Raw genomic sequence first — 20,282 nt, 5'->3', positions numbered from 1 at the left:
AAAATTTGTCTTCTTAGAAATCAAGTAGAAATGCAGAAAATACATAATAAACAGTCCTCTATCAGTTCAACCAAAATGCAACCGAAAAGACCTCCATCTGCACCTTTGTTGGATCTGCCAGGTATTTAAAAATAACTCATTATTGAAGTACTATAGTGAATAATCAATTAATTTTGTAAAATTATTTAAAATTAGAAAATGTAAAATCCAACTGGTGCAATACAGCTACAGTACGTCCGAACAATGCCATAGTGGGTCAAAGAACAAACAGCATGCCCCAGTTACTCGGTGAACCAAAAGATATTTGTATAGCAGAAATTGATAGTAGAAATTATGCATATCAAATACCACATATAAATCATGTAACTGGTAAACTTTTTTTTAAAAATTGGTTCTTTTTTTTTAAATTCTGTACATTATAAAATTAAAATGATATGTTCAAAAAATAACTGATTTTTTAGGAAGTATTTTATATGGTCCTCCGAAGCCACCAAGAACAGGACTAGAAAGAACAAACATAAATGGCAACATTGATAGAAATGTTGACCATGAACCTTCGATGGAAAGAAATTTAAATAAAGCTGAAATAAAAAATGTTTTGCAAAAATGGCAAAAAGGTCTTTTACTTAGCGAACAAGAATCCATGAAATCAGTTGTTGGATATACTCCTGAAAATTTGGTTGCCAGAAGTTCTGGTGATGGTAAATCCTCTGGTTTGTATTTCCATAAATTGTAATTATAGTAATTTATTATTTATGTGTATCTTATATCTTTTTATAATAATGTACTTCATAAGTAGGTTATGGAGATCCCAATATTGGAGGTTATAAAAAAATGGGACCTAGAAAAAGAGAACCCAGGAGGCACACTTTGCAAAATGGAATCGACTACAACATGGTTTGCATTAATACCTTTTTTTTTTTTTTTTTTTTTTGAATTTACCTTGAACATAAATTTTTTTTTCTTTATATTTAAAAAAAAGCTTTAAAGCTTATCATATAACATATTTTAATTAATATACTAATTTTAATAGCTCAAAAGAATCAAACAAATCGAACAAGAAAAAGATGTGTTGATGCAAGGTTTAACTGCGGTTGAAAGAGCTAGAGAATGGTATTTAAAACAAGTTGCCATTGTACAAGAAAAAATGAAATATTTGGGTCGAATTGGATCACACGCGGTATATTTTTTTTTTTTAATAAGTTTTTCTTTAATTTAATATAAATTTTTTGAATTTTATATATTTACGGTAATCAAAAACTTTTCTCTCAGGAGCAATGGAGTGAAGCCCAAGCAGAAAAATTAGAACTTCAAAAAGCTCGAGTTTTGGAAGTAAACCGCCATTTAACTACTTTAACAGAATCATGGGAAAGGGGAGGCCTTCCTTTACATATGAATTTGGCAGTACACAATGCAGCTCCTACTGATGTAGTAACTAGAATAAAACACCAAAATCATCTTTTAAATAAAGTAAGTTTATTGTTTTTTTTTTTTTATTTCGATAATATAAAGAGTAAGGGTTTTATATATTTTTTATTATTGTAGGAAGTTAATCAGAAAAACGAAATAATTTCAGTATTGGAACAGGAAAAAGATGCACTACTGAGAGAACTTTATCAAGCTCGAGCACTATTGCAGTCTCGTAGTGCATAAGCAGACAATTTTAATGATTTAAAAAGTGTTACTTAGTAAATGCTAGAAAAATAAAACAATAAATATATATATTTTTGCATTAAGGCAGTGCCATGTACATTTAAATAATTAAAAAAAAAAAATTTTTGCTTAAAATTTTCTAACCACAATTATAGGTACTAATTTTAATATATAAAATATTAACTAAATTTATTAGATATAATTTTAAGAAAGAATTTAACTTTTTTTTTTTATTGAAAACTTTATAATTCTTGTAAATAAGGAAAGTTTTTATAAAGTGGATCTCAAATATTATAAAAATTGTAATTTTAAATTTCATTTTGCATTTTATTATGTTTTTAGTTTTTATAATGAAGTATACTAAACGTATTAAAGTTTTGTTAACAAGTTACCTAAATTAATAAAAAAAATATATTTTTCTTTTTACATAAATAAAAAAAAAACATTGATTTTTTATAAAAATAATAATTCTTGTCTTATAAAAGCTAAAAATATTATTATTAAATACAAATATGTTGTATTTGAATAATACAGTACTTTTAATAATACAATTATTATTTTTTATTATTAAAGTAATTAATATTTTTCGATAAAGAATTCACAAATAATAATAATAATAAAATGTTATTAGATATAATATTAAAAGGGACACAATAGGATAAAAATCAAATAAAGATTGTAAATAAAAAAGCTTTTGCCATAAAAATTTTAAGATGTACGTTAATTTTAAGTCGGTAAACTGATTACCTTGAAATGAAATATTTTTAACAAATAAATTTTTGAACATAATTAAATACAGAAAGTTTTGTAAGTGTAATTTTAAATTAAATATAAATAATTAATATAAATTATTTGTCTTTGATATTTTCAGGAACTGGAAAAGAAATTCCATCGCAAGGTAGTTGAGAGTATAAAAAAGGTGAGACCCATGTTAGTGGCCACCTTTGCCCAAAGACCATTTCTAAATTTTTTCTTTTACCCAGGTTATAAATATTATTCAAGTTTTTCATTTCATACACAACGGTGCCTTTAAGAATTAATTTTAAATGAAAATAAAACCAAGATGTGCAAAATAATATACCAATAATACCGATAACTGATATCAACAAGTACAGAAGATTAATATCAAATGTATCAGAACCTAAATCTAAAAGTAATGCAGCGAATGGAAATAAAATGGCAAAAGCTAAATTATAGTGATTGAGTGATAAATTACTTTTAACAAAATACAAATTAAATGGTGCAAAAAGAGATGTTGCAATCATTAAATAAAATACGAAATAAAAAAAAAAGCGATGATTGAAAAATCCGATGCAACAGCTAGTAAACACACAATGATGGTCTCTCTTTAGTATACAAGTATTACAAGAAGAGCAATGAAATGATCGAGGTGGAGTGTATGAATTGCAAATGGAGCAATAACGTACTCCAGGCACGTCTGCTGTAGGCATTATCCTGCCATTAATGCTAGTATCCAACATTAGTATTCCTAATAAATTACCAACAACGTTATGCAATATAAAATGCCCAAATAAAAAGCAAGACCAGTATACTATTGGATATTCTGCAAAAAGGCAAGGAAGAACTACCCATATTTCAAACCAGTACGTTACGGGTATGATAAATATAATAAATAGCAAACAGGGATATTCCAAAAAATTTTTCGGCAATAAATTTACGCGACGTTTAAACATTAATTCTTTCATAATGTTTATTTAAAATTTAAATTACATTTCTAAAAAAAATTTAGCATTAATTATCAGGAACTAGTTTTAATATAATGTACACTATCTAACATTGTACGAAATAGATAAATTATCAAAACAAAATTTAATCTAATCAGAATTCATAAGTGACACTAATAAATCGATTAATACATGTTTATTTAGAGTTGTAAACATGGCAGCAATGACTAAAATCACAAGTTTTCTGCTGTCAAAGATGACTTCATTGTCTGGGGGGTTATTCGAATATTAATAGGTGCTTTAACACTCTTTTAAATTATTTGTTTTTGTATCATTAATTATTCATTTAAAATATGGGCTCTCGAATCAGGTATGTAATATTAAATTTACATTTTTTTTATTTTCGTTAAATGTGTCTTTTGTTGCGTTGTTTTTATACTGATAAGAACAGTATTATTACACTTCATTAAAATAATCTTTATTGCCTGATAATAATTCCGTTGTATCATTTTTAACTTTGTCAGAAATTATTAGAAAATGCATTTTTTTTTTTATTATTAGTTATAAAATCATGATATTTAGAAAAAATTTTTTAATTAATTTTTCAAAAATATGATTAATGTATATATATATATTTTTAAGTGCTTGAGAGAAAGTCTATTATGAAAGATAGTATTGCCTCCCACATTCAAATCAGCCTGTTGACAAATATGTATTTTTTCTTTATGTATCTTACATTTGGTTTCATCTTTTCTTTTTTTTTTTTTTGTATTTGTGCCAATAAATTTTTAGCTAAATTAAGATGAATTTAAAATAATATTTTTTTTTTGAATTTTTAAATTTTAATAAATATATGTTTATATATTTAGGTATATTCATTTGTAAAATCTTAAAAATTTTAATATCAAATTTAATTAATACCTATCCTAACGTAAATGTCAACGAAATATTTTTTATTAAACTTAATTTACAAAATATTTAATTATAATTTTCTTAATCGGATTTTAAAAACATTTACTTTAGGGAAGATGTAGAAAATTTGTACCTGTGTTTTTGTGAAGTTGCAAGACCAGAAACATCAGAAAAAGATGCTTGGATAATTCAAAAGTTTCCAGATTCGTATAAAGATGATCATATATTAAAATCAGTCCCTAGATTCACTTATCCTTGTGAGTTTGAAAAGTAAGTGTTTTTAAACAATTTAAATGTGTTTAAAAAAAAAAAAGTAAAGCTTTGATATAATTTTTGTGATTTTTTTCAGTATAAATGTTCAGCATTTTTCTTTTGTATTGACAGACCTAGATTCCAAATGGACATTTGGATTTTGTAGGCATGACCCCAAAACTGAAACAGCCCTAGTATTTCTTAGTCATTTACCTTGGCATGAAGTGTTTGCCAAAGTATTGAACTCTGTCGCTGAACTTATTAGGTCTTCAATGCCTGATCAATTAGATAAATTTTTATGTAAACTGTTAGAAAGTAAAGTTCCTCTACCTGGTGCAACATTAAGCTTTAGTTATAATAATGATCAAAATGTAAGTTTTTCATTTATTGTATCATCCTAATAAGATATAATTACCTAGTAATATTACCCTAGAGCTATTATGTAATTATGTCTTTATTTTATAATTATTATAACTATTAACAACTTAATTTGTTTTAAAACTTTTAATATCGAGCAATTGCGATCAATGGTTCTCCTAATATAATTCTACATGTTTATTTATTTTAAAACTACCTATTATACAAGTTTATTACATATTGTTATTTATTAAATATTAATCAATTTTAATTTATTTCAGGTGTTTGAATGTCAGAGCCCATTACAATTTCAGCTTCCTAAAATACCCCAAAGTGTAAGATAAACTATACGATAATTTTCTATAACAGTAATGGAGTTAAAGTATTTTGAAAAATTAATTTTAATTTTAAAATTTTAGAAAAATTTAACTGAATATTATAATGCAGTAGATATAAGTAATATGCTAGTCATTTTTGCATCAATGTTATATGAAAGAAGAATAATATTCACATCCAGAAAATTATATCGATTAAGTGCATGTGTTCAGGCAGCAAATTTAATTATTTATCCAATGCATTGGCAACATATATTTATTCCAGTTCTTCCAAAACATTTGTGTGAATGTTTATTGGCGCCTATGCCATTTTTAATTGGTGTACCTACTTCACTTTGGGAAGTGAGTAGTAATTAAAGTTTTTTTTTTTTTTTCTAAATTTGAGTTCTTTTGTAAATTTTTTCATTTAATGGCTGCTTTCTTTTTAGAATGTTCATAAAGCTGATTTGGGAGATGTTGTCGTTTTAGATGCTGATAATAATACAATAAAAACTCCTTTTAACGATGTAGATTCACTTCCTCAAGATGTTGTCAGTATTGAAATAATAATTTACCAACCCTGTTTAAATTTCGATAAAATTAACAAATTGCATTTTGTCTGCACAGGTAAAATTTTTAAAAAGTCAGCTTAAAAATAGAAGTGCATTGATTGGAGATGGATTTGCAAGGGTTTTTTTAAAAGCTTTAGTTCAACTGATCGGTGGATACAGAGATGCACTTAAACTTCAACAGGGTCAAAAAATAACATTTAGCCAAGAAGCCTTTGTTGAATCAAGACCTTCCAGCATGCAGCCTTTTCTTAAAGACATGCTTCATTTACAAATTTTTCAACAAGTAAATATTTAAAAAAAAAAGTTTTTACTCAAATTTTAAAATATGGTTCTTGATTACGAAAATTTTTTTTTTTTTTTTTTTTTTTTACTTTAGTTTATTGACGAACGTTTAGATCTTTTAAATTCTGGAATGGGTTTTTCCGACGAATTTGAATTTGAAGCTTGTAATTATTCAGAAAAATCTAGTTCGAAAATAAAAGCACAATATAAAGAATGGGTTTCAACGATGAGGTCTCAGGGTACTGCTTTTTTTAAAACAGTGAAAAATAAAGTAAGCAGAATGTATAAATCAGAATAAATTGGCGTACACATAAACATTACAAATATTTTACTTCAAAAGTAATTAATGAAAAATTTCATTTTAGGCAAATCCAGCCGTCAAATCCGCTGTAAAATCCGTGAAAGAAAGAGGAAAAGAAGTGAAAACTGCATATAAAGGAATCAGGTTGAAAGTTAAAAAAGAAGCCGATAATTTTAGGGAGCATACAAATTTAAAAGTCAATATTTCTAAACCGAGATCTGCTCCAAGTTCACCTACGTTACACAGAGCTCGACCCATGTCCTTTGGTAATTTAGATCCCATATCAGTCGCTTCCACATTTAAAAAGCAAAAAAGGTTTGCTGCTCCCGTAAACAGGTGGGTAAAATTTTAATTTTTACTTTTTAATTCATTTGGAGACATTGGAAATCCAGGTTTTATTAATGTAGAATTTACCTGATTTATTTTTTTTACAGTTCCAGAACAACAGAATACGTATCCCTAAGTCCTCAATCGGATGATTTTCTTTCTCCTTTGGGAGATTCTGACACGGCATCAAAATCAGATATTCCTAATTTAAATATGGATCTTATGGGAGATTTACAAGAAATAATCAATAGACAATGCACAATTAGTAATAATAATAATAATAATAATAATAGCAACACTTCTTTTCCACCTGTGTATAGGAGTGTGAGTATTATAAATTGTTTATGGAAATTACATTTAATTTTAATTGTGTTATGGTACGTTTGGCATATGTATTTCTAGAAGCACTGCTTTACATAAACTATTTTTTTTTTTTTTTTTTTATATCGAATTTAATTGCATGAAAATTGATTTTTTATTATTGTACTTGTCCGTTATTTCATTTGATGTTTTATTAATTCTTAGATGCATGTATTTAACTTGCCACATTGTTAGCAAAAGAATGATTTTTTTCATAAAAACAATTTTAAACTTTATATTACAGTATTGAGTATCATGAAAGTATATCGAGTAGGATCAAAGTAAAAAAAAAAAAAAAGGAGTTTTAGCATGCATTTAAGAGTTAATATATTTGTTTTATACAATATAAATGAGAAGATAATTAATTATATTTAACAACTAAATGCCAGGTTTTTTTTTTTATTTTATAGAGTTTAAATTATTTTTCCTTTTAATAGAGAGTACAACGCTTGGCTTAATTTTTGTGTGTGTTATTGTTTATACCGTATTGTTTTCCAGTTAAAACCCGTCAAGAGTTTTAATACGTTTCACAAATTCGAGGTTGTGGAAAAGGATTTCTCGAATTTACAAACGAATCTCGAAAATTTAAAGAAGTCTGAACATTTTCCTGTAAAATCAACCTCTAGTTTACCGATCACCACAAATCCTTTTACCAATGATTGGGGGAAAAAAAATTTTTCAGATGGCACCACAGTTTTTGAATCTGAGACAGTAGACAAAAATCCCATTGAACATGGCCTAAATTCAATGAATCCATTTTTTCCCGATATTGTACAGACTTCTCTAAAAGTTAAAAATCCTTTTGCTGCAACTTCAGCTCCGTCTGACTCCGTAAAGGTAATTAATTGTAAAATTAAAGTTTCGAAAATCCTTGAAGGAGTTGAAAAAAAAAAAAATTAAATTTAAAAAAAATATTCATTGTCTTTATTTAGTTAAGTTAACAAGTTAAGTTTAGTTAAGTTTTATAAATTTGACCACATTATTTAAATAAATTAACTTGGGTAATTTTACTAAAAAATGGTTGTTTTGTATTTTAGTGTAACGGATCGGGTTCAGTGGGAGATCTCATACGATTGGATTCAATACCGAAAGAAGAAAGTTTTGATCCGTTAGATAGAACGGATAGCGAAGAAACAATTGCCTTTCCCAAAGGGCTAATAAATCCTTTGTATCCCTATTATAAATTAAATGGTACCACCACCACCACCACAGATTCTTCAATGGACGTTACAAAAGAAACAAAAGAACCTAGTTCGAATATTTCTTTCTTACATAGAAATTCAAATGTGTTAGGAAGTTCTAATTTCAACAAGCAAGATTTAGATTTGTTAAAAGAATATGGTATGGATTTCAGAGCCAACACAACTCGGAGTGATTTAACTAATAATTTATCATCAAATAATGATCCCTTCGAATTGTCATTCGATGATTCTACTGTAGTGAAAAAAAAAAGCAATTGGGCTACTTTTGAATAACTCGTATTTATTATTTTTTATAATACGTATAAGTCTGAATATCTGCGATAGACTGAAGTTTTCCAATAGTGTCTCCTTCTATATATTGGAACCAAGTTTTATCACAAATTGTTACCTGCACTCACATTTTAGTTTTTATAAAACAATCAAAATCAATTATATTTATATTTTTAAACAGAGTATGCATTTAAGCATGCATACATCATTTTTTTTTTTTTATTCTATAAATTTTTGTTGTATTTCTAAAAATATATGTGTGAGGTATTAGGTTATTTAAAATCCAATGAAAAGAAGAAATACTCAAAGTTTAAAACAGAAAAAAAAAAACAATATAAAATCAATTTTATCAATTTATTAAAAATAGTTGATAATACATTTACATTTAAAAAAAAAAAAAATTACAATTAATTTTTTAAAAAAAATGTGCAATTTATAATAACATTAATATTTATTATTATTATTATTTTTTATTTAAAAACTAATAGCCACAAAAAAAAGCATCATTATAAAAAATAATGTTCAATTTTATAATTTTATTATTTTTTTAATAAATTGTTTTGTAATTTTATTTTAAAAAATTTATTTTTTTTTTTTTAGTAACAATTTTTGTGATTGAACTACTCTTGTAAGAGAGAGAGAGAGAAAGAGAAAGACAATGAAATTGAGCATTTAATAATAATAATAATATTTCATACATAAATTTATTTTTTAAAAAAATATTTATTTATTTTTATAATTTAATCACAATTTTTTTGTTATATATATATATTTTGATTTTTTATTGAAATCAAAATATTCGATTAAATGTTTGTTTGTTTGTTTGTTTTTTGATTCACTGTAAAAAAAATTTGATTTTTTATTATAATTATTTTCTTTTTACATCATTAGTTTAACTGTAACATAGATAAATTTGAAACATTTATAAAATCTTTCAAAAAAAAAAATTTGTAAGTGAACTTTTAAAGTGAAATTTTAAAATTTTACTGCCTTGTAAATATTATCACACTTACTTAGTAATCACAGCATTATGATGGCTGAAATCAGAAATTATTGTAAAAAAAAAAAAAAAAAATGTTGCCTTAAAAAAAGTTACAAATTTTAATTACCATTATTATTAATAAAAAAAAGGAAAAAGTTTGTAAATAAATATGAAAATCATGTACAATTAAACATTAAAAGTATACACAAAAGTACATTCTGCTTTTGAATTAACCATGGCCAGATAATTTTTTTTTTGTTGTTTAAATTAATAAAGTATGTTATTTAATTTTTTTAAAGAAAGTAACACTTTCCATATTTATAAAATTTGAATCCTATTGTAAATTCCAGTTTTATCACATGTTTCATATCAATATTCCAAACTCATTTGCATGTTTTCTTGTCCTTCTTCTTGATTTGCTTCTTTAAGTCTTTTTTTTTGATTCAATGCTTCTTTTTTTGAATTTTGAATTTTCCTAAAATCTGATTAATGAAATATTATAAATAGTAGTTTTATCTTAAAAATGATAATTGGTGATTTTTCATGCAAAAAAAACATAACATGATAAAAAAATGATTATGAAATTAAAGCGTATAACAAATGATGAAAATAAAATGACATTATTAAAAAATTAAATTAATATTATTCGTACGTTCAGCAGCTTCATTTAATTGTTTTTCAAATCTACCGAATTCTGTGTCTTGAATAGCCTCCATTACATCTTCATTCGTTATAATTTTTTTACCGTTTCCTATCGATATTTTATTTGCATGCGAAGTTAAATACAAAACAAATACTGAAGCTGCTCTAGACAAAGCTAATTTAGCCTCTTTAGCTACATTACATCCTTCTGGTAAAGCTTCTTTAATGATACGAGTAACAACCGCAGCTGGTAAATTTAAATCCTCTAATTTTTCAGCCATTTTTTACAGCAACTTGTTAGAAAAATTAAAAACATCAACAAAAGACGGGTTGGCCAACTTAAAAATCTATATCATTTTCGTGGTTATAAAATGTTTCGTTCAATTTTTTAATGTTGTCACTCTGGCAGTACGAGTTTGGTTTTATTATTTAGAGGTGGAGATGTTTTACAAGAATAATTTACATTTATTTAAATATAAAATATAAATATCTTAAGAAACATTAATAATATTTTAAAAACAGTACTTTAAATCAGTGTCTAAAAATGTCTACCACTGAAACTCAAATAACTAACATTGTTAATGAAATATTGGTAAGTTAATTTTTTGTCCGGCTTAAAATTTGAAATCGGCAGTTATTATTTCGGTATTCTGTTTATACGTAAGACTTTAGCTTCTCTTCATTTATATAATTTTTTTTAGAAACACAGTAACAGTTAATCTTGCCTTTTTTTAATTTTTACCATTTGTACGGCTTTTAAAATTACTGTCAAAGTTATATCACTTAACTGTATTTTGTAGATTTATTTCATAGATTTATTTTTCTATTAAACAGAAAGTTGAAGGAATGGAAGAAGCTTTCAGTTGCTTCTTAGTTCACAGACCTGATTTTGAAAATGAAAAAATGGAACAATTTCGTTCAGAACTTCAAATTGCTTTAAATAATGTCGTACCAGAACAACAAGAAGCTGGAGTTAGGCAATTTTTACTTTTAGCAGCTAATATGACAAATCCTAGTAGACTTCAATTTTTATTACAATTGCTTGAGGGAGCAGTACAGAGTAACATTGTTTCAGCTAGGTATTTCATTTACTTTTATTCCAGATTTATGTTTTCGCATTCTCATTTTTGAAATTTTACTTTCAGGCTAGTTTGTGAATGCATACTTTCTTGTGATAAATTATCATTAAATAATCAAGATTTCTGGGTTCAGTGTTTTCAATTAATGAGAAAAATAATAGTCGGTGTTGATTACAAAGGTGTTAGAGAAATTATGAAAGTAATTTTTTATTTATCAACATAATTTTTATTATTATTATAAAAGTAAAATGTGAAAATTAACATTGAATATTTAGGGTTGCAGAGAAAAAGCAGCTGTAATACCTGCAAAGTTAAATGCTGCTCAAATGCCACAAATCACTGCTTTGGAATCAGTTATGGAATTTATTTTTGACAGAAATGCTTGTTTGCTTCCTGCTTATTTTATTGTAAATGAAATTCAGAAAGCATATCCTGAAAATAAAAATTGGCCTCATTGGGTAAATAAAAGTTTCAGTATTTAATTTTTAGTTATGTAAGTTTACCAAAATAAAATTTTTTTAATTTTAGAAACTGGCAAATTTATTGTCTGGTTTCGTTGAGAGTTTTCGTCCTTGTGCACAAATGGTATCTATAGTTGGCCACTCAAAATTGCTACCAGTTGTTGAACATTCTGGATATGCCGATCATTTAAGTCCCTGGAAATTAGATCCAACTACTTTAAAGTTTACCTTAAAAGGAATACTTCCATATGACAGAGAACTCTCCGAACCTCAAACTGGTTTACTCAGATATGTATTAGAGCAGCCTTACTCCCGAGATATGGTTTGCTGCATGTTAGGCTTAGTCAAGCAGGTTGTATATTTAAAAAAAAAAAAAGATATAATTAAGGTTTGTTTTTTTATCTAAAATAATTTTATCTTTTTTTTTATAGCACAAACAACGTTGTGTTGCTTTAGAAGAGCAGTTAGTAGCATTAGTTGTTGTAGCAATGGAAAGATCAGAGACAGAGACTGGTGATTCTTCTCATTGGCTTTGGTTACATCTGTCATCTCAGCTTATTTATTTTGTTCTTTTTCAATTTGCTTCTTTTCCTAATATTGTAATGGCGTTACATGATAAGGTATTAAGTTTGTATACTGTTTTTACCATCAATTTTTTGTGTTTACTGTTTCAATTTAAATTTTTTAGCTTTCGGGAAGAGATTTGAAAAAAGGAAGAGATCATCTGATGTGGGTTTTGCTTCAGTTTATATCTGGAAGCATTCAAAGAAATCCTGTAAATATAACAATGAAAAAATTATGTATATATATAAATAATTATTTAACTATACCTAGAATTGAAAAAAAATGTATTATTTTAGCTTAGTAATTTTCTCCCAGTGTTAAAATTATATGATTTGTTGTATCCAGAGAAAGAACCGTTGCCAGTACCGGATGTTAATAAAGCAGTATGCACTCATCAGATGGCTATGACTTGTATATGGATTCATTTGTTAAAAAAAGCTCAAGCTGACCATTTAAATATTCAACGGCCAATTCCTTTGACATTAAAAATACATCATGAGTAAGTGTAATGTGAAAATTAAAATTCAAAACAATTAGCCCAATATAAATAAAAGTTTTAGTTTTATTTTTAATCTCGAAAATAATTTGAGTCATTTATTTTTATTTCTTATTTAATATTTCAGGTTTTTACAGCATTTAGTTCAGCCTAATAATAGTTTAGGTTTATGCATGGGTGCAGATTACAGAATAGCTTTATTGTGCAATGCTTATTCTACGAATCAAGAATACTTTACAAGGCCAATGGCTGCCTTAGTAGAGACTATTTTGGGAGCTCAAAAATCATCATCCTTGCCACCTGGACCTACAACTCCCCTTTCGATGGCTATTCTAGATTCTTTGACCGTTAGTAAAACTTAAAAATTTTTAACATTTTTACACAACTGTTTTTTTAAGTTATTTATTTCACAAACTAATTTTTAAGGTTCATTCGAAAATGAGTTTGATTCATAGTATTGTCACACACGTTGTTAAACAAGCTCAGAGTAAATCAATTTTAGCATTGGCTCCTGCACTTGTGGAAACTTATAGTCGTTTATTAGTTTACACGGAAATCGAATCTCTGGGCATCAAAGGATTTATAAGTAAGCTTTAGTAATTAATTATTAAAAAAAAAAAATTAAGTAATGGCTAGTAAAAATTAAATTTCATCGTAAAAAATAGGTCACTTGCTTCCTACTGTTTTCAAACATCATGCTTGGGGAATTTTATACACATTATTAGAAATGTTCAGTTATCGAATGCATCACATTCAGCCTCATTATAGAGTACAATTGCTTTCTCATCTCCATAGTCTTGCTGCGGTTCCGCAAACGAATCAAACGCAGCTTCATTTATGGTACAAAAAAATATTTTTTTAGTTCTTCTTATGTGTTTTATAATTTCAGATTAAGAAAGAAAGTTTTAAAAGAAGTAAAAAACTAAAAAAAATTAATCTGGGTTTTATTATTGTAGCGTTGAAAGCACGGCACTAAGACTTATTACTGGTTTAGGATCGGCTGAAGTTCAACCACAATTATCTCGGTTTTTGAACGAACCTAAAACACTCGTCTCTGCTGAATCAGAAGAGTTGAATAGAGCTCTGGTACTAACTTTGGCTCGATCAATGCACGTAACTGGAACAGGTACGTAAAATTTAAAATAGTGATTGAAACCTGATTTTAAAATGTTGTGACGGTTGATTATTTTTTAAATTTCAGGATCGGACTCTATTTCGGGAACGTGGTGTAAAGAACTACTCAGTACTATCATGCAGAACACTCCTCATTCATGGGCTAACCATACTCTTCAATGTTTTCCATTGGCTTTGCACGATTTTTTCCAACACAGTCCCGTGCAAAAAGAAAATAAACCACAACTCAAGGTTAATAATTTTTACTTTTATTTAAATAAATGTTTTTTATATTTTTTAAGTAAAAAAATTAACATCTTTTTAGAAAGCTGTTGAAGAAGAATATCGAAATTGGGCTTCCATGAACAATGAAAATGATATTATAGCTCATTTTTCCGTAGCTGGAACTCCTCCTTTATTCATTTGTCTATTATGGAAAATGATTTTAGAAACGGACAGGATAACATCCATAGCTTACAAGTAAAATATAAAAAAATTGCGTTTAAATTAATTTTCTGAAGTTGATTTAAAAAATTTTTAAAATATTTTATTATTATTATTATTATTATTATTATTTTAAGAATTTTAGAAAGAATCGGAGCTCGAGCTTTATCTGCTCATTTAAGAAAATTTTGTGATTATTTAGTTTTTGAATTTGCAAATTCAAGAGGAGAACAACACGTTAATAAATGCGTGGATGCGTTGAATGATATGATTTGGAAATATAATATCGTAACAATAGATCGATTGGTTTTGTGCTTGGTAAGCCCGTTCAAAAAAATTTTTTTTTTCTTTATTAAACTCTGTTTTTTTGACTTGGCGTTTAATTTTTGTCATTGCCATTTAACAGGCTCTTAGGACACAAGAAGGTAGTGAAGCCCAAGTTTGTTTTTTCATTATTCAATTACTTTTACTAAAAGCGGCTGAATTACGTAATAGAGTTCAAGACTTTGTTAAAGAAAATTCTCCCGAGCATTGGAAACAATCAAATTGGCACGAAAAACATTTGGCTTTTCATAGAAAATATCCGGAAAAATTTGCACCGGAAGGGATTTTGGAACAGAGTGGAGGAGCTTCATCTCCCTATCATTCTCTTCCCGTTTACTTTGGAAATGTTTGCTTAAGATTCCTACCTGTATTTGATATAGTTATTCACAGGTATTTAGAACTTCCTCCAGTTACTAAATCTTTAGAAACATTATTAGAACATCTAGGATGCTTGTACAAGTTTCACGGTTCGTATTTGAGTTGTGTGATTATATCAGGTGTTAAGACCTCCTATTAAAAAATTGAAAACTCATCACCTGTAATTGTTTTTGTTTCAGATCGTCCCGTTACGTATTTATACAATACCTTACACTATTATGATCGTAATTTAAGAGATCGACCTGTTTTGAAAAGACGTCTTGTAGCTGCTATTCTTGGTGCTTTAAAAGATATTCGTCCTCCCGGATGGAGTTTATCTGAAGCATACATAAATTACATGTCGGGATCTGGGGATGAAGTGTCTTGGCTTCCAGATTTGGATTATTACATTAAATTAATTCGCAGAATAGTAGAAAGTATATACATTCAATTAAATTTTTTTTTGACTGAAACAATTTTTAGGAGGAGTCAAGAATATAATTATCATTCTTAAATTTTTTTTTAGCCATGAATGGTAGCAAAGCCCATTTTCCTTCAACTGATTGGAGGTTTAACGAGTTCCCCAATCCTGCTGCTCATGCTTTATACGTGACATGCGTTGAATTGATGGCCGTACCCGTATCTCCTTCTGTAGTTGCTAATAATTTATTAGACGTGGTAACAAAAGGGTATAGCGTGATTCCGTGGGATCAAATTCATCTTTGGATCAATTCGATCGGGCTGGTTTTGGCTGCCTTGCCGGAGTCCTACTGGTCGATCGTTGACGATCGCCTTATAGAAGTCATGACTTGTAGCCGTATGACGAATTGGCCTTACCATAATTCCGCATTTCAAATATTTAATTTTTCGGTTACTCACGAGTCATTATTAGAAAACAAGTTTTCCTACATACTCGCTCTCGCCCACGCGATGTGGTATCATGCCGGAGTTGGACAAATATCAACCTTACCAGTGTAATTATTGGTTCATAATTTTAAATTTTAAAAAAATTCCACGAGTTATTTTCAGCACGACTTTTAATTTTTTTTTTTTTTTTAGATTTGTCAAAGAAAAAGCAAAGACGGTAATCAAAACGGAAGAACAATTTTTATTTCTATGTCATTTGGTAGGACCTTTTCTTCAAAGGCTCAACGCTGAAAGGCCGCGATGCGTGCTCGAATTAACAATTGAATTGTATGAGTTGCTCGAACAAGTTGACAAATCGGTTTTACAATTAAAATATATGGATCCCATTTGCGATCTATTGTATCCTTTATTATTATTATTATTTTTTTTTTTTTTTTTGTATTCAGTGCCGAAACGAGGATATTATTTTGAAAATTTTTTTTTTATTTTTAATTTCCTTAACTATTTAAAGGTATCATATAAAATACATGTTTGTCGGAGATATGATGAAAAATGAAGTTGAAACAATCATTCGAAGACTTCGACCGGCTCTTCAAATGCGTTTGAGATTTATAGCTCATTTAAATATTGAAGAAATTCACGCGCAGTAAAATTATTATTTATAATAATATTTTTTTATTTATTTTTTTTTAAGGGTACGAAACATTTTAATAAGTTTAGTATGTATTTGATAGATATATATATTTGAATAGAATCATAGTGTTTATAAAAAAGTTGTCGCATTCCAAGAATCTCGAATTTGAAAAGGAAAAATAATTTCAAGAGTAATAACGTATCAAGTGTTAATAACGCCATTTTTTTTTTTTTTAAGAATAAAATGGTAAAATTATTCTTGTATAAATTTTTGTAAAAATAATTATTTAATTCAGGACTCTAAGAAAAAAAAAAAAGAAGTTTCAAGTAATTTTTAAATATAAAAGCGTTTATATTTTGATAATTTTTTAACTATATTTGGAAAAATATATGGAAAGATAATAATAAATGGTAACGAATACGAATTTTATATTGTAAAATTTTTTTAAAAAATTTTTATTAATGACTGTATGTAAAAGTAATTAAAAGTATCATTTACAATAAAGAGAAGGATTTACAGTATATTTGTTTAATTAAATATTCTTTTAATCATTTTGAAATAAAAAAAAAAAATCAGATATTCATTTTAATATATTTAAAAAAATTTTAAGTTATTTTGAAATTAAATTTTTATTTATTTATTTATTTTTAAATATAAAATAAAAGGAAAATATTTTGTTTCACAAGTAAAAAAATGAATCAAAATATATTTTATTTATTTTATTAGTTTTTTTTACGTGGGTGTAATCTATTAAATTAAATTTAATAGAGCAAATATTAAATTTCACTCTAGAAAATACCGTTAATTGAAGAAGACATTTTGAATTTTTACAAGTCAGGTATTATGTTGGTATCACTGGGTTCATTTATAAACATATACTTTGTAAGATAAGGTTTTTTTTTTTTTTTTAAATTTATTTTGCCTTTCGTAATACAAATGTTTAGAATTTAGAGTATGGTTTAAGTTTCTATTATATTTATTTTTTTTTAAAATGAAATATTTAAATCCTATTGTTTATATGAACGTAAAAATCGACGACGAAATAAGTAAGTTTTTATTTTGTTGATTTACTTACTGTACCTCAAAAATTTAAAATTTAATTGTAAATTTTTTTTGTTTTATAGTTGGACGAATAGTTATTGAACTGTTTTCTGATATAGTACCCAAAACTGCTGAAAATTTTTTAGCATTATGTATTGGTAATCATTTTAGTCAAAATTCTGGGAAAAAACTTCATTATAAGGGTACGATTTTTCATAAAATTGTACGAGGACTTTTTATACAAGGTGGAGATGTTGTTAATTTAGATGGTTCTTCTGGAGAAAGTGTATTCGGCTTGCCTTTTGAAGATGAAAACTATGCTTTAAAGGCAGATATCAACTTAAAATTTCAAAATTGTATTGTTTCAGAAATAGTTGATAAAGTTTTTTAATTTCAGCATGACCGGGCGGGTGTTTTAAGTGCCGTTAATAGTGGTCAAAATCAAAATAATTCTCAGTTTATTATAACAGTCGGTGAATGTTCTCATTTAGATGGTTCCTGTGTAGTATTTGGTCAAGTACGTAAAGGACTAGCTTGTGTCATTGAGGTAAATTCATTTCGTTTTTATCACATATTCACTTTATTAATTGATTTTAATCAAAATTATTATTTAAAAACTTATTTTTAGATTAGTGAAGTAAAAACTGAAGACTCTCAACCCATGTGTAAATGTGTCATAGAGGATTGTGGACAGTTGTTGCCTAACGAACCATGGAGTTTTGGCGATAATGATGGAACCAGTGATACTCATCCTCCAGATCCTAGAGATTTGGATTTGGAATTATGCAATGTAAGTTAAACAGTACACTTAAAAGTTAAAATTGAATAAAATTTTTTTATTTAATTTTTTCAGGTAGTCGATTATTTAAATGTTTTAAGCCAAATTAGAGAGTCTGGTAATTATTTTTTTGCAAGGAAAAATTTCATAGAAGCCGGTAGAAAATATAAGAAAGCGATAAGATACATAAATTTTTGGATATCACAAAAATATTTAAAAGGATTAAGTACGAATGAAATAAATGATTTTCACAATGAACTTGAAAAAATAAATGTATGCTGCTCTTTGAATTTAGCAGCTGTTTTACTCAAAAAAGGTTTATTTAGGCAGTCATATCAATTGTGCGATGAGGTAAATTTTCAAACAATTTAAAAAAATCAACAGATATGCAGTTCTTTGTGATTAATTTTATTTTATTTTATTTTTTTTTCAGGTTGTAAATAAGGAAAAAAATAATGCAAAAGCCTACTACAGACGTGGTATGGCACTTAAACATTTAAATGATTTCGAAGGTGCTTTAAAAGATCAAAAAATGGCATTATCATTACTTCCGAATAATAAAAGTATTATGGATGAAATAAACGAAATAAATTCGTTAAAAAAAAAATATTTGTTACATGAGAAAAAAGTATTTTCAAGAATGTTTCATGAATTTCTATGATACAGGAAGGAAATATTATTAAAACAAAGATACATTCTAAAATTATGATTCATAATCATATATATATTTATATAAGACTTTGTTCGATATTAAAGTCAAATGGGTTTTTGTTATTGTTGTTTGTTAAAATTTTATAAAGTTGTCAATATGCATGGTACCAGACACAAAAAAATGGTAATGGTAAGTAAATATATTATATTAATAAAATTATAATATATATATATATATATTTTGTATAAATTTTATCGTGTAACTACTTTTTTAAAGTATAATATTTAAAAAATAAAAATGGTGATATAATTAGGATATTTTAAAAAAATATTAATTATAAATGAAATTATAGGAAGACATATTTTTATATTTTTTTTTTTGTAATTAAAAAGAATTGATGTATGTTAAAAAAATATATATATATATTAAAAAATATAATTCATTACATTTAACTTGAGATAAGATTAAAAAAAAAAAAAAAAAAAAAATTAATTTAAAAATTTCATTTTACAAATTAAAGTTTACATTTTAATATATATTTTATAATAAAATGTTTAGAATTAAAAATTACATAACAATATCGTTTTTTGCCTTTTTTTTCGAAAGAACACAGTAAGGGGGGGGGGGATCTTCTTAATAAATAGATAATTTTTTTTTTTTTTACATTATTAAGATTTTATTATTAAAACTATATGAAACAATATATATGTATATATATATATATTTTATTTAAAATTAGGGTTTAATAAATTAACACCCATATAAAAGTAGAATTTTTAAAAAAAAAATGTATATAATTCTTACATAATATATATATATATAAAGGATATTTAATTTTCATTTAATATTGAGATCATTATCATTATTTTCAAATATTGCCTTATAATATATCTTTAAAATATCAGTCATTAAATATAATTGACAGTGTTTATTAGTATTTGGTTAGTAGAAAGATAATTTTTAATAAAAAAAAAAATATTCTACCACTATTTTTTTACAATTTCGTGTTTTTTTTTTTTTTTTTTTGTATTTTTTTTCAAATTTAGTTTTTTTTTATTATAAAAATAATTTTAGAGAAAAAAAATCCCAATAAAAATTTACTGCCTTGAAAAATATTTGGCAAATAAATAAAGTCTAAAAATAAACAGTAAAAATGATATTATTACGATAACAATTTTTTCATTCGATTCCATGAGCGAATATCATGAGTAGCCCAGGTTCTGTAATCATATCATCCGTCATATGATGATTATCACAATGTAAAACTACAACTGCTTGCTTTCCAGGAACTTTTTTACATACATAATTTTCATAACTTCTCCTATTACTTTGCCTCGTTTCCAGGGAGCTCAACCCGGCTG

The 20,282-nt window shown here is 26.3% G+C and overlaps 7 protein-coding genes across 7 annotated transcripts in view; 4 read left to right on the top strand and 3 right to left on the bottom strand.

The window, feature by feature from the left end:
* Nucleotides 1-75: 75 nt before the first annotated feature.
* Nucleotides 76-1,653, top strand: Phum_PHUM474980 (uncharacterized protein; the record flags this gene model as incomplete). The annotated part of the gene is made up of 7 exons (XM_002430318.1): nucleotides 76-121; nucleotides 226-369; nucleotides 462-713; nucleotides 800-897; nucleotides 1,034-1,180; nucleotides 1,273-1,470; nucleotides 1,546-1,653. 7 exons carry the CDS (start codon nucleotides 76-78, stop codon nucleotides 1,651-1,653), a joined length of 993 nt encoding a protein of 330 aa, XP_002430363.1.
* A 726-nt stretch (nucleotides 1,654-2,379) lies between these two features.
* On the bottom strand, nucleotides 2,380-3,359 carry Phum_PHUM474970 (zinc finger protein DHHC domain containing protein, putative; the record flags this gene model as incomplete). Its single annotated transcript, XM_002430317.1, has 2 exons — nucleotides 2,380-2,400; nucleotides 2,529-3,359. The coding sequence occupies 2 exons, from the start codon at nucleotides 3,357-3,359 to the stop codon at nucleotides 2,380-2,382; spliced, it is 852 nt and encodes a 283-aa protein (XP_002430362.1).
* A 689-nt stretch (nucleotides 3,360-4,048) lies between these two features.
* Phum_PHUM474960 (denn domain-containing protein, putative) lies at nucleotides 4,049-8,490 on the top strand (the record flags this gene model as incomplete). Its single annotated transcript, XM_002430316.1, has 12 exons — nucleotides 4,049-4,065; nucleotides 4,362-4,520; nucleotides 4,600-4,873; nucleotides 5,141-5,194; nucleotides 5,279-5,536; nucleotides 5,623-5,724; nucleotides 5,801-6,028; nucleotides 6,122-6,298; nucleotides 6,393-6,664; nucleotides 6,763-6,979; nucleotides 7,514-7,852; nucleotides 8,053-8,490. 12 exons carry the CDS (start codon nucleotides 4,049-4,051, stop codon nucleotides 8,488-8,490), a joined length of 2,535 nt encoding a protein of 844 aa, XP_002430361.1.
* A 1,348-nt stretch (nucleotides 8,491-9,838) lies between these two features.
* On the bottom strand, nucleotides 9,839-10,392 carry Phum_PHUM474950 (DNA polymerase epsilon subunit, putative; the record flags this gene model as incomplete). The annotated part of the gene is made up of 2 exons (XM_002430315.1): nucleotides 9,839-9,951; nucleotides 10,122-10,392. The coding sequence occupies 2 exons, from the start codon at nucleotides 10,390-10,392 to the stop codon at nucleotides 9,839-9,841; spliced, it is 384 nt and encodes a 127-aa protein (XP_002430360.1).
* A 263-nt stretch (nucleotides 10,393-10,655) lies between these two features.
* Nucleotides 10,656-17,259, top strand: Phum_PHUM474940 (CRSP complex subunit, putative; the record flags this gene model as incomplete). The annotated part of the gene is made up of 24 exons (XM_002430314.1): nucleotides 10,656-10,703; nucleotides 10,946-11,190; nucleotides 11,257-11,389; nucleotides 11,466-11,648; nucleotides 11,719-12,003; nucleotides 12,083-12,271; nucleotides 12,340-12,426; nucleotides 12,512-12,714; nucleotides 12,839-13,058; nucleotides 13,138-13,297; nucleotides 13,377-13,551; nucleotides 13,668-13,837; nucleotides 13,913-14,076; nucleotides 14,150-14,304; nucleotides 14,406-14,586; nucleotides 14,675-15,059; nucleotides 15,150-15,386; nucleotides 15,476-15,923; nucleotides 16,009-16,215; nucleotides 16,328-16,462; nucleotides 16,511-16,535; nucleotides 16,688-16,696; nucleotides 16,746-16,776; nucleotides 17,219-17,259. 24 exons carry the CDS (start codon nucleotides 10,656-10,658, stop codon nucleotides 17,257-17,259), a joined length of 4,116 nt encoding a protein of 1,371 aa, XP_002430359.1.
* A 209-nt stretch (nucleotides 17,260-17,468) lies between these two features.
* Nucleotides 17,469-18,930, top strand: Phum_PHUM474930 (40 kDa peptidyl-prolyl cis-trans isomerase, putative; the record flags this gene model as incomplete). Its single annotated transcript, XM_002430313.1, has 6 exons — nucleotides 17,469-17,496; nucleotides 17,575-17,819; nucleotides 17,889-18,038; nucleotides 18,120-18,281; nucleotides 18,345-18,620; nucleotides 18,703-18,930. The coding sequence occupies 6 exons, from the start codon at nucleotides 17,469-17,471 to the stop codon at nucleotides 18,928-18,930; spliced, it is 1,089 nt and encodes a 362-aa protein (XP_002430358.1).
* A 1,170-nt stretch (nucleotides 18,931-20,100) lies between these two features.
* Nucleotides 20,101-20,282, bottom strand: part of Phum_PHUM474820 (RING finger protein, putative) — a gene marked incomplete at both ends in the record, with an annotated part of 1,469 nt that continues 1,287 nt past the window's right edge. The window contains one exon of the mRNA XM_002430312.1: nucleotides 20,101-20,279. Coding sequence (XP_002430357.1) covers nucleotides 20,101-20,279 — 179 coding nt within the window. The remainder of the gene's footprint in view (nucleotides 20,280-20,282) is intronic.

The sequence above is a fragment of the Pediculus humanus genome, genomic scaffold (genome assembly GCF_000006295.1).
Source record: "Pediculus humanus corporis 1103172108253 genomic scaffold, whole genome shotgun sequence".
Lineage (NCBI taxonomy): Eukaryota > Metazoa > Arthropoda > Insecta > Psocodea > Pediculidae > Pediculus > Pediculus humanus.
Note: the sequence above shows the minus strand (reverse complement) of the source record. Positions and strands in the feature narration are given on the sequence as shown.